Source organism: Bos indicus, chromosome 13, assembly GCF_029378745.1.
Source record: "Bos indicus isolate NIAB-ARS_2022 breed Sahiwal x Tharparkar chromosome 13, NIAB-ARS_B.indTharparkar_mat_pri_1.0, whole genome shotgun sequence".
NCBI classification, from domain to species: Eukaryota; Metazoa; Chordata; class Mammalia; order Artiodactyla; family Bovidae; genus Bos; species Bos indicus.
In genome coordinates, this window is record NC_091772.1 from 61,244,514 (window position 1) to 61,258,259 (window position 13,746).

Here is a 13,746-nt window from a genome sequence, read left to right on the forward strand (position 1 = left end):
TTGATTTCCAAAGTCCCTCCCTGATCACCCCCTGATTCACTGTCCCCACTGCCCTAGGATCACCATTTAAACCACTTAGACTTAACTTAGTCTGCATGCTCAGTCATGTCCGACTTTTTGTGATCCCACGGACTATAAGTCCATGAGATTATCTCGGCAAGAATATTGGAGTGGGTTGCCATTTCCTACTTCAGGGGATCTTCCTGACCCACGGATCGAACCCATGCCTCTTTTGCCTCCTGTACTGGCAGGCAGAGCCTTTACCACCAAGCCTATCTGAATCCTTATTTTAGGCTTTGCCTTTGGGAGGTATCCATGATAAGGTTAGAGCTTAGCCCCAAAACTAGTCCTCTCACCAGTCCCTAGAGCACTGGTGGTAAGGGGTGGGAGGTCTGACAACATAGCCTGATAAAGTTTATATAATATTTATGGTGCCAGAAACCCTTCTTAAGCACTTTACAAGCATAAAAATTTGCATGAAATCTGCATAACTACCCATCAGATCAGATCAGATCAGTCGCTCAGTCGTGTCCAACTCTTTGCGACTCCATGAATTGCAGCACGCCAGGCCTCCCTGTCCATCACCAACTCCTGGAGTTCACTCAGACTCACATCCATCGAGTCAGTGATGCCATCCAGCCATCTCATCCTCTGTCGTCCCCTTCTCCTCTTGCCCCCAATCCCTCCCAGCATCAGAGTCTTTTCCAATGAGTCAACTCTTAGCATGAGGTGGCCAAAGTACTGGAGTTTCAGCTTCAGCATCATTCCTTCCAAAGAAATCCCAGAGCTGATCTCCTTCAGAATGGACTGGTTGGATCTCTTTGCAGTCCAAGGGACTCTCAAGAGTCTTCTCCAACACCACAGTTCAAAAGCATCAATTCTTTGGTGCTCAGCCTTCTTCACAGTCCAACTCTCACATCCATACATGACCACTGGAAAAACTATAGCCTTGACTAGACGAAGCTTTGTTGGCACAGTAATGTCTCTGCTTTTCAATATGCTATCTAGGTTGGTCATAACTTTCCTTCCAAGGAGTAAGTGTCTTTTAATTTCATGGCTGCAGTCACCATCTGTAGTGATTTCGGAGCCCCAAAAAATAAAGTCTGACACTGTTTCCACTGTTTCCCCATCTATTTCCCATGAAGTGATGGGACCAGATGCCATGATCTTCGTTTTCTGAATGTTGAGCTTTAAGCCAACTTTTTCACTCTCCACTTTCACTTTCATCAAGAGGCTTTTTAGTTCCTCTTCACTTTCTGCCATAAGGGTGGTGTCATCTGCATATCTGAGGTTATTGATATTGCTCCCAGCAATCTTGATTCCAGCTTGTGTTTCTTCCAGTCCGGCGTTTCTTATGCTGTACTCTGCATATAAGTTAAATAAACAGGGTGATAATATATAGCCTTGACAAACTCCTTTTCAGATAGGTATAATTATAATTTTACAGATGAGGAAACTCAGGCACAGAGAGGTTAAGTCACTTGTCCCAGGGCTCCCAGCTAGCCCTGGCAGTCTGGTTTTATAGTCTTGCTGCTGCTGCTAAGTTGCTTTGGTCGTGTCCGACTCTGTGTGACCCCATAGACGGCAGCCCATCAGGCTCTGCCATCCCTGGGATTCTCCAGGCAAGAACACTGGAGTGGGTTGCCATTTCCTTCTCCAATGCATGAAAGTGAAAAGTGAAAGTGCAGTCGCGCAGTCGTGTCCGACTTTTAGCGACCCCATGGACTGCAGCCTACCAGGCTCCTCCATCCATGGGATTTTCCAGGCAAGAGTACTGGAGTGGGGTGCCGCTGCCTTCTCCTATAGTCTTGCTGCTAATGGCTATACAGCCCGTCTCTCCTCCCACCCCTGCTGCTCCACCAGAATGAGATGAGCCTGGCCAAGGTTGGGCTCTTCTTTCTTGGACATCTAACTGCAATGGTCACCTGCACAGCACACAACCACCCATCTGGGAGGACCGCCTAACCTCCACAAGCACCCTTCACAAAGGTCATGGAGCCACTGGAGGAGTCTGCTTTCCAGGTGCGCAGGGAGCTTGGCATGAAGCCTGGGGGAGCTTGTTGTTCATAAAAGTGATGGCCAGCTAGCTGCTGGGGAATATTCCACCGTATCAATGGTTTGCAGATAAGGGCCTTATTATTGTTGTTGTTGTTATTATTTTTACAGTGCAACTGGATGGGGGCACAGCTGTTTTCTTTTCCTTCGGTGAGTGCAGGGGGTTGAGGTTTGAGGGCAGCATTTTCACATCAGCACAATTGAAGCCAAGCTGATATGGGCACTGGTCATTTCCCACTCGGCAGCAAATTTACAAACCATGAAAAACATGTAAGACAAATGTAGTGGACTAGGCCACTACATTGTTATACTTTAAAATTTTACTCTTAGAAGACTGTTTTCTTAACTTAATGTCCATATTCTCGGTACCTTAGTGTTTCAAGATTGACTCCCTCCAACTTCAAGACGGAGTTGTTAAAACTCTGTGAAAAGACCATTTAAGTTGATAAGAATTCACAACACTCTTTATCATGAAACTATTCAAGTTAATTATTCATGTGTGAACCTACTGAAATGGGATGGTTTAAATAATTTAGGAGGAAATTAATACTCCATATGCCCTGAATTCTAACATTAGTACATGGATATCTATTAAAAATCAAAGAAGACAAATCAGTAGGGATCATATATGTTCATTTCTATTATTTATTATAGACTAAGAAAAAATTCTTGGTTTTTTTTTTCCCCCTGATTCATGACAAAGGCTGTGATGGTGGAGACAGAAAAATGGAGAGCTGGATATTATGTAATGAATTTGATCATAAGTTGATGATTTTTCTAAGATTTGTTAACTTTAAAAAATTACACAAGCAAAGCACGCAATCATTATCTTAAACTTTAAGAAACTCAGAAGGGTATAAAAAAGTGAAAGCTAACTTTCAACTCTTAGCTTGATAAAAGATTTTTTAAAGCAATAAATAGGTGTTGAATTTTACAAAATACTATTTTGATATCTTCTGAAATACCATAACGATTTTCTTTATTAATGCTTCAGTACAATTACACTGAAAGACTTCTTATACTGAGGCAATCTTATTTACCTGGAATAAGCCCTACTAGGTCATGAGGTATTCTTTTTATATTTTGTTGGATTCCATTTGTTAATATTATACTTAGACCTTTGGCTTGCATGCTCATGAGTGAATTGGTTTAGAATTTGCTTTCCTTTCCTTCTTTCCCTTTCTTCCTTCTCTTCCTTTGTGCTGTACAGCCTTGCTCAGTTTTAATAAGTTATATAATTTTAAAAAAAAGACTTTGAAAGCTTTAGGTCATTTCCTGTGTTCTAGAACTCACAGTTATATTGCTAAATACCCAGAATGAAAAAGTTCATTTGGATTTGAAATTCACTTGATTACAACATTGTATTTGTCAATTTTAAAAAGGGAAGAACAATTGGAACATTAAAAATATAATTTCAATTGTTCTGGAATAGTTTAACATTTTCTTTTATCACTTACCTGAGGTGACAAAGTCTGGTAGTGCTGACTACCAAGAATTTGAAGAGATTATCATTAATCTTGATCAGGAATTGTGTAAACCATTTTGATCATAAAACCTCTTATATATAAAAGTTGCAAAAAATTTAAAAAAATGAATTAGACAAAAAAAACTTGCATTCACAGGAATAAGATCAAGTTTTTTAAGGAATATATTTTAAATAATATATTTAGATTAGTAGTCAAAATTAATTCTTCATATCCTAGGACATGTCATATTGCTATATTTTTCTCATCATAAAAATATATGGAAATGAATTTTTCCCCAGGACCCACATAGACGTCCAAAATCCCTTCCAGCTTTTCCTCAGTGTGCAATTCCAATATTTTATGTGTGTGCCATGCCATGTTTGGGATTCCCTGGTGGCTCAGAGGGTAAAGAGTCTGCCTGAAATGCAGGAGACCTGAGTTCGATCCCTGGGTCAGGAAGACCCCCTGGAGAAGAAAATGGCAACCCACTCCACTACTCTTGCCTGGAAAATTCCATGGACCAAGGAGCCTGGCGGGCTACAGTCCATAGGGTCGCAAAGAGTCAGATAGGACTGAGCGACTTCACTTTCACTTTTCACGCCATGTTTAAGGTTGGAATCACTGAGTTCTGGGTCTGGTTAAAACATTTGTAGAATATTATACAGCTAGAAAAAAGAATTAATCTACCATGAGTTAATTGATGAAGCTGTATAACAATCAGGGATTCATGTAGGAACATGGAAACTTCTATAAGATAAACTATGTAGGCAGAAAAAAAAACAGGCACAGTGTGTCTGTTACTCTTTGTGTAAAAAAACAGAATATAGTTACGTATTATGTGAAAGAAGTGATGCTTTCAAATTGTGGTGCTGGAGAAGGCTCTTTTGAGAGTCCCTAGGACTGCAAGGAGATCAGTCAGTCCTAAAGGAAACCAACCCTGAATATTCATCGGAAGGACTGTTGCTGAAGCTGAAGCTCCAATATTTTGGCCACCTGATGTGAAGAGGTGACTCACTGGAAAAGATGCTGGGAAAGATTGAAGGCAAAACAAAAAGAGGGCAGCAGAGGATGAGATGGTTAGATAGCATCACTGACTCAAGGGACATGAATTTGAGCAAACTCTGGGAGATAGTGGAGGACAGAGGACCCTGGCATGCTACAGTTCCTGGAGTTGCAAAGAGTTGAATACGACTTAGCAGCTTTACAACAAAATTATGTAAAAAGACGTTTCTGGAAGAATCTCAAGAATCTGGAGAGGGGACTTGAGTGGTTAGGTTACCGGCCACGGGCATATCCTGGGCCTAAAGATATAGAAGCCTGGAGGCTTTGGAGAATGGTGACACTGAGCCAGGAGCCATGAAAAGCTATGAATTCGGTACCTAAAGGTTGGAAGTGTAGACGTCCTTCTGGTGAACAGGGCAGAAGATGGGGACACAGTGGAAAGCTGGCCCGACAGATCCTCTGAAGCACTGGGAGGCATCTGGGATGGGAGTGGCTTTCAGGTGGAAACCCCTGGCCACCAGGGGGCAGTTAAGCTCACTCCTGAAAGCAGACGGGGAGGAGCGCCCCCCCACCCGCCAGCTGGAGAGCCTGCCTTCCTATCTGGAGGGCCTGCCTCTGGAGTCCTGCTCCTTTTCCCAGACCCTTCCGGGATCTCCGGCCACAGCCAGTTGAACACCCTGAGGAGCACCTCCTTCTTCCTTTTGAGGGTCTTCCTGATGGCAGGGTCATCACTGCATACCCCCTCAACTTCCAGTTCATCCAAGCCTTGAGATGGGTATTGCAATCCTACCCATTTCACAGATGGGAAAGCTAGGACATAGACTAGGTTACTTGACCAAAGACCAGGAATGGCGACCCAGGATACACACCTGGCTGACCACCCTCAGAACTGGAGCGTTAACTGAGCCATGGCTTCTCCACTCTGCTCTCCTTCCAGAGCCTTCTTCACATAGCAGCCAGAGGGCGCTTTGGGGTCTAAGTGGTATATCACTCCCTAACAACCTTCCTCTGGCTCTCACTGCCCTCAGGATCAAATCCAGTACCCCTATCCCACCTCTCTAGCGTCATATTGACCCAGGAGCCCCCAGACACACCAACTTTCCTTCAGTCTGAAGAGAATTCTTGCTTGTCCTAGCATTTGCTTCTTCAGCAGGACCACTCTTCCTGCCTCCCCGCTTCTTTTGGAGAACTCTTACAGACTTGAAGGCTCTGGTTCTGGTATCATTTCCTCCAGGGAGCCCTCCCTGACTCCCAGACAAGCTCAGGTTCCATATTACATGCTGTTAGAGCATTCACTGTGAACTTCTTGGCCTCAGATGGGTGCTTCACTTCGGGATTATAATGGTGTCACTATTTCAAAACCTGGAATCACCCATGGTTCCTTTCTCTCTAGAGCTCTCTCCAATCCATCAGCTGATCTTCTGGGATTATCTTTAAAATGTTATCTGACCCCTTCTTATCTCCTTCCCCACTAGGTCTTTCATGTCTTGCCGTGCTTCCTCAGAGTCATTCTGTTTCCACCTTTGCCCTGCAACAGTCAGAGCCATCCTTATATTCATCTCCCTGTCTCCCCGACCAGAATGGAAGGTCCATAAAGGAAAGGGCTTCTCTGCAGAATTCCCGGTGCCTAGGGCTGGGATCGGAGAAGGCGATGGCACCCCACTCCAGTACTCTCGTCTGGAGAATCCCATGGACGGACAAGCCTGGTAGGCTGCAGCCATGGGGTTGCTAAGAGTCAGACACAACTGAGCAACTTCACTTTCACTTTTCTCTTTCATGCATTGGAGAAGGAAATGGCAACCCACTCCAGTGTTCTTGCCTGGAGAATCCCAGGGACAGAGGAGCCTGGTGGGCTGCCGTCTATGGGGTCACACAGAGTCGGACACGACTGACACAACTTAGCAGCAGCAGCAGCAGGGCTGGGATTGCCTGGTGCCTGAGATAGAGAATCTGCCTACAATGCAGGAGACGTGGGTTCAATCCCTGGGTCAGGAAGATCCCCTGGAGAAGAGAATGGCAACCCACTCCAGTATTCTTGCCTGGAGAATTCCATGGACGAGAAGCCTGGCGGGCTATAGTCCATGAAGTTGTAAAGAGTTGGACAAACTGAGTGAGACTAACACTTTCACTTTCATTCAGGACTGTGCCTACACAGAGCAGGGCCCAGTAAACACTTGCCAGGTGGCCACTTGACTGTTCCTCCCACTAGAATATCAACTCCTGAGGGCAGGAACTGTGTCTGTCATGTTCACACATAGTCAGTGCCCAGCACATAGCAGGTGCTCAAAAAAACCCAGTGCACAGGTGGAGAAATTCAGGACCAGATAGAGGAAGAAGGGACTTGTCCAAGGTTAGGGCAGCAGAGTCAGCACAGGTACCCAGCTCTCCTGCACCTCTTCTGCTAGCCAAGCGTCCCCTCCCAGAGCACACAAGAGCCCAGGCCCTTTGCTCACGAAGAACACATTTTATTACTGAACTGCACCTTTACTTTCACACAGACTATTTCAAAGAGCTGGAAAAAGTGTGGGCTGGGGGTTGGGGGAGGGACAGGTGCCTCTCAGGAGCCAGGACCCCCGGCTGGCTTCCCCAGACCAGGGCGGGGGGTGGGGTGGGGTGGGGGTGCAGGGAGCATCAGGCTGTTCGATCTCCGGGCACCAGCTCTCCACGTGCACACGCACTGCAAGCCAGCAGCTCCTCACACATAAATACAGACACGCTTAACAAAAATAGTATATCATCTTCACAAGGAATAAAAACTAGTTTCAAATATGTACAGCAGAGAGCCCGGGGTGGCCAGGACTAGGCCTGGACCCCCAGGGATGAGACAGGCTGTGGGTGGAGCAGAGGAGAGAGAGGGAGGTCAGAAGAGCTCCTGGCCAGGCCATCCTGACCTTGGCAGCCCGGCTGCTCAGGCTGAATGGGGGTGGGGTACCAATTGTTCAGGCCAGGCAGGGCTGGCCCCTCCGGCCAATCCCAGCTCCACCCCACGCACAAGGCTCTCCTTCCTGCCCTTCCTGCCTGAGGTAGGAAGACCCTAGGGCTCCCACAGCTGCTCCCTGTAGCTCCCCCTCACCTCTGGACCATGGCCCCTGAACCCCATGGGCAGCAGCCCAAGGCAAAGACGCCACAGGCTCATCTTCTTGCAGGAAGTGAGGCAGCTGAGGCCATGAACGGCTCTGCGGCACCTATCTCAAGCCCAGTTGGTCCCTCAGTCATGGTCATGGAGCCAGGGAAGGGGAAGAACTGGGGTGGTGCTAAACTGCAAGGCCACCCCAGCTTTGGCATGGGGTGCTTCCTACAGCTACAGTCCCTCCATCTCGGGTGAGGCCGGCCTCTAGCCAGAGACCTCCAGAGGACACTGGGATTGGGGGGAGGGACTTTGGCCAGGTCAGAGAGGGGGAGGGGGTCCTGGTCCTTATTTCTTTATCCCAAGCATCCTGAATCCCTAATTAGTCAGAAGTGGGTCCTAAGTGGCTCTTGGAGGGTGGGGATGAATGGACGGGGGGCCCAGGGCCGGGAGGAGGGAGGAGACAGGAAATGATCAATTCTGAGGCCACAGACATCAAAATGAAGGCAATCTATTGTCTCTCTTTCTGGGGAAAAGGGTCAGAAAACTTTCCAGCTCCCTGGCAAGAAAGCATGCTCAGGGACCCTAAATGCGGAAGGGGACCCACCAATCGGGTGGGGCACTCCGGCCCCCAGTCACAACCCCCGACACCTGTTAGCTTCCACCGGGGCAGGTTCTAGGGAATTTTGTGGGTTTTGATGCCACGACAATTGAGGAAGGTGGCTCTCACAGAAACATGTAAATTCTAGAAAACTAATTGCGGGGGATCAGGTCTAGGCCCAACCCTGTGATGTGTGGGTGGCTGTGGGCTCCATGGAGTGGTTCTCCTGGTGGCAATGGTGGCTGGACGGAGAGATGTGGTGGAGGCAGGACGGGGGTGTGTGGGTGAGTTGGTGGTCAGTGTCTGGTCATTTCCGACTGAAGAGCGAGCCCAGCAGAACCACACCAGCCACAGTCATGCCTGTCAGGAACCAGCGGTTGAAGCGCTCCTGGCCCTTCCGGCTCTCGGCTGCTGCATTGTTCCCGTAGAGTTCCACAAAAGTGTCCTGCCGGGAGACAGAAGAGAAGGGAACTGTGTGAGTTCTCAAACAGGAATGTGGCTGGGACAAAGCGGGTGGTCGGCGTGTGATGACCTTGCTGAGCTGAAAAACTGCAGCTGTCCATGCCCCCTTTAGGCCAGATAAAGGGTTAAGGGCGGCTCTTCCTCCTGACCCCCAACTGGGGATAACCAACCCATTTTACTGCTGAGAAAACAGGTGCAAAGTGGGGGCAGAGTTCTGTCCAAGGTCAGCCAGCTAGGAAGTGGTCCTTCAGAACCTGATGGGAAAGAGATGGGCAGGGAACTGAGGGAGGCCAAGGGGCTGGAGCAGGAGAGGAGGAGAGGGGAGGAGATGAGCCTGAAGGGGTGAGTGAGAGCTGGACCACTGTGGTCTGGAAGCTTGGAGGAAGCGGGAGTTGAGCCTGAGGGCAGTGCAGAACTCCAGGCCTCAGCCTTTCCACTGCTGCAAAGGAGGGAGAGAGGGAGGAAGGGGGAGAAAAGAGACAGGGGAAACTCCAGAGTGATTCCGGGGCAGGGCAGGTCTGGAGGAAGCCTCTGACCAGGGCAGGCTGATGGGTGGGCAGAGCAGGGTGGAACAGAGAGGGCAACAGCAGTGCAGGACTGGGATGGGGTCCATGAGGCCCTGTCCCCCACCCCAGGGGGCATGACCCGGGGCCCAGGAGGAGGTGAGCAACAGTCCTCTGCCCTGAAGCTAGTCAGGAGGGAAGCACATGATACCACAAAGGAGGGGCTGCGGGCTGAATGACCCAACCTAGGGTGGAACCAATCTGTGGGGCAGGCGGAGGGGAGCTTGGAGCACCCTTTAAGGAGGGCGCCTTGCACCCCATTTGTCCTTTAATCCTCTCAACAATGCTGCAGTGTGGGCTGTCTCTCCCTACTGGCAGACCAGGAAGCCCAGCCTCTGAGTGCAGAGGAACTTGATCAGGTCACCCAGCTTTGTGGAGGAGCCGGAATCTAAAGCTGGTGTCTGGCATCTAGGATCAGTGTGCTTCGACTCCCCCGGGAGGGAACAGACCACTGGCTGGTTCCAGAGACTGTGTTCTTGCTTCTCCACCATGAACTCACACTGTGGGCCCACACGCTACCTGGGCCAGAGTGGCTGAGCTGTGGGGTGGCCCCCTCAGACCATGCCTGCCATTTCTGGTTGTCTCCACGTCCCACCCAGACAGTTTGCTCACTATGATATGTGCCGGCCCCTACTTCTAGTCTTGACGACACCCCCTCACTCCATGCCAAGATTTTTTAAAACACAGGTCAGAGTGTGGCACACCCACAGCTTTTCCTCGGACTTAGAATGCCAGTGTCACGTCCGTTCATGTCCCTGGTACCCAGCAGAGGGTCATACAAACTGAACTGACAACCTGACTCAAAGAATCCTCTATACTTATTAAGCCATTAGGGAGGCAGCAGTGATGTGTGAGCCAGAGCAGAGTCCTTCTAGAAAGGGGAAAAGGCATTGGGAAGGGAAGGCAGGCAGGTGGGGAAAACCCCACCACTGAGCCCCTGTCACTCCATGCTCTCAAGCTCTCCAAGGCTCCCCATCACACACAGAATCGAGTCTTCACCAAGGCCAGTGAGGCCCAGTAGGCCCCAGCCCCTCCACACTGCACACTCTACTCTAGTTGACTGGGCTGTTGCTGCAACATCTGCTGAGCGCAGCACCTACTGCCCTTGTGGCCTGGAGCACTCGACCCCAGGCTCCCTCATTTCACTCCTAACTCTGTTCAAATGCCATCTCCTCAGGGACACCTTCCCTGGCCACCTTGTCTAATATGGTACCCCCTACCCTGATCTCTCGCTACCTATCCCCTCAACTTGCTCTATTTTTCTTCTTAGCACTTTCTGGAAGCAAAGCCTGCTCTTTTGGGTCTTTGTTTTGATTGATCTCCTGCAGTAGTCATGGTTTGACGAGGCATAGAGGCTGTCCTGTTTCTATATGTCCAGAACCCAAAACAGTGTCTGGCACAGAGTCAGTGATCAATAAATACATGAGGAGAACAAAGGTTTTACATGCCTCCTAAGTTCCAGACACTGTCATCCCCTTCACCTTCATCAGAATCCTCAGATGTAGCAATCTGAGCCCCATGTCACAGATGAAACAACTGAGGTAGACAGTCGGACAGACCTTGCCTGGGGTCACTCAGTTAACAAGGGGCAGAGCCAGGATCAAAGCCCAGGACTGCCTGGTCCCAACCTGGGTGCTGCTGTGAAAGTGAAAGTCGCTCTGCGACCCCATGGACTATGCACAGTCCATGGAATTCTCTAGGCCAGAATACTGGAGTGGGTAGCCTTTCCCTTCTCCAGGGGATCTGCCCAACCCAGGTCTCCTGCATTGCAGGGGAATTCTTTACCAGCTGAGCCACAGGGGGTGCTGCTACAGCAGGACTATTCCCTATGTGGGGCCTGGGGTAGAGGGGGCCTTGGGCCTGGGAAGAGAAGGGCAGTGGCAGCAGCCAGAGTCCTTAATCTTTGGCCTTCATCCTGCTTAGCCTCCATGGGTTTCTTGTTGGACCAGAAAATTCTTACAAGAACTCAAATTTTTCTGGTCCTAAGCGAAGGAGGCCCCAGTTGAAGTCACAAAAAAGACTGATCTGTGATGAGGGAGTCCTGGGCCGTGAGGCGCATGGGAGAGGGAGCCATGGCCAGAAATTATCCCAAGGGGCCAAATGTCCCACAAGAAACCAGGGACACTGGGCTGCAGCCAAAGTGGGAGAGGCCTCCCTCGATGGGAACTTTCCTGAAGTAGAGGGCTGGCAGCCACAGGAAATTTTCGGCTCTGGGCTGAGCTGGAATAAACAGGCCCCGTCCCTGCAAGGGCACAAAGCACTCACTGTCCAGGAACAGTCATTCCAGGGTGGAGGGAACATTCTCCTGTCGGTGCCACGGAGACAAGTCTCTGATCGGCCCAGCCCCCACCGTGCATTAACGCGCTTGGACAATCTTCATCTCCATTTCAGAAGCTCCTCCTAGGGAGGGGGAGAGGATCCTGGGGATTGCTTTCACAGAGAGAGCAGGAGCAAAACGGGGTGTGCTGTTCCAGGGCGGGTGCCGGGGAGGCAGCGGTGAGGGTATATTTAGCCCACGGTTCACACGACACACTTGGAAACAAACACAGCCATTTTCTCGGCAGGCGGCTGCTCTGGGTAAACAAACAGGATTGCGGAGCTGCCCTGGTCTGGAAAAGCAGAGATAAGCCCCCACTGCTGCTCAGTGGCTCCCACTGGTTTGAGCCAGAGCTGCCGTGGTAGACAGGGGGTCAGATGTAAGGTGGGCAGCAGAGAGGTCAGCCTCTGATGTCCCAGAGGCTTTCAGGAGACCCAGCCTAAGGGACTGTGTGCATTCTCAGTGTGGGGCAGGGCAAAATGGGGTGAGCTTCTCTTTGCAGCTGTGATCGCTACCATGGGATCCACGTAGGGCTTTTCAGGACCACTGGGGACAGGGGTGGCTAATGACCTCCATGGGAGAACCATGGATTCCTAGGCTACAGACTCGCCAGTCAACAAGGCCCACCTACTCACCCACTCTACAGTTTCAAAGAGCCAGTCTGTGGGAGAGCTTGGGCTCTATCATCTAGCATTGGGGCCCTTCAGAGTGATTAGACAAGAACCAGGGTCCCCAGGACAAGTAAGGCTGGGACCACTTTCAAGGTCCTACCTCCATCAGTCCCGGCCACCTGCGTGGGATGGCCACAGCCCCACAGCCCAGAGTGCTTCAGGCCCCTGAGCCTGCCAGCTCTGAGCCCTCTAACTGGTAACCCTCCCCACCTCCGCCTTAGTCAGCCAACCCTACCCAGCTTATGTGACCACTTTGGAGTTCTGTCTTCCAAGACTTTCCTACTTATCCTTCCTTCAACTCCAGCAGGAACATCTCCTTTGTACTCCCAGAGATTTTGGACCTTTGTTCATACCGTAACTACTCGGTGTCTACCATGCCCTGGGCCCAGTACTGAACAGGACAAATAAGGTCCCTGCTCTCACAGAGCTTATGTTCTAGTCCATGCATTCTCCATGGGGGTGGGGTGAGGACATAGCATAGAAAGAGATACACAGCACAGCTGTGGTATTCAAACTTATGCCAGAGCAATTAAGATAAACATGTCTAAAAACTAAAAAGACTCCTTAGTAGGGAGTGGTGAGGAGAAAGTAAGGTTGAGAAACACAGTCCTAGAGAGAAGCAAAAAGAATAAGAAGCAAGACAATTTCAGATATGATGGGGTTTTGAAGAGAGTAAATCCTAGGCAGGTGGTAAAGAACACCAGTGGACTGACGCAGGTGGAGTGGTCAGAGAAGGTCTCTCTGGGGGAGGGTGGGGGAGTCTAAACTGAGTCCTGAATAACTAGGTGGCAGTGGCCAAGGGAGGATCAAAAATCTTGGGTGATGAGATTTCCCTGGTGGGCCAGTGGCTAAGTCTGCAGTCCCGACACAGGGGGCCCAGGTTTGATCCCTGTTTGGGGAACTAGATCCCACATGCCACAACTAAGAGCCAGTGAAGCCAAATGCAAAGAAAAAAAAAAAAAAAAAAAACTCTTGGGTGAAAAAGAGCACGTTCCAGCAGAAGTACCAAGTGCCAATACCCTGAGGTGAGAAGGAGAGGCAGCAGCGTCCCCAGGTTGAGGCTGTCTGTATGGTGGTCTCGCCTGTCAGTCCGGGGACTCGGTACAGGCAGGGATCAAGACTGACGTGTCTGAAGCCAGGGGCTCATCCAGACAGGCACAGACTGGCTTCAGCTAGATCTCTGCCAGAGAAAGTCAACTGCACGATGAAGGTTACCTTGCAGCCACCTGCAATCCTGCAGAAGTCAGGAGAAAGGCTGGCACAGCATTGTCCTTGGGCAGCGGTCCAAGTGCCAGTGGACCACCTGCCTTGCCAGGGACTGGAGCGCACTTCCTGCTTGAACCCAGTCAGTTCTCCACTATTCACCCTTCCCTCTCACCTCCCCCATCTCCATGCTTCTGAGAGGCGTGGCTTTGAGCAGGTTACTTCGCTTCTTGAGCCATAGTGTCCTCGACTTTCTAAATAACAGTATAATATCTGGGACATCCCTGGTGGTGCAAGTGGATAGAAATCCGCCTGCCAATGCAGGGGACATGGGTTTGC

The 13,746-nt window shown here is 49.9% G+C and overlaps 1 protein-coding gene across 4 annotated transcripts in view; it reads right to left on the reverse strand.

The window, feature by feature from the left end:
• Window positions 1–8,085: 8,085 nt before the first annotated feature.
• The window catches only part of BCL2L1 (BCL2 like 1), a 50,181-nt gene continuing 44,520 nt past the window's right edge, over window positions 8,086–13,746 (reverse strand). For all 4 annotated transcript variants that reach the window (XM_019972218.2, XM_019972217.2, XM_019972215.2 and 1 more), the window contains exon 3: window positions 8,086–8,636. In XM_019972218.2, coding sequence (XP_019827777.2) covers window positions 8,499–8,636 — 138 coding nt within the window. In that variant the 3' untranslated portion in view covers window positions 8,086–8,498. The remainder of the gene's footprint in view (window positions 8,637–13,746) is intronic.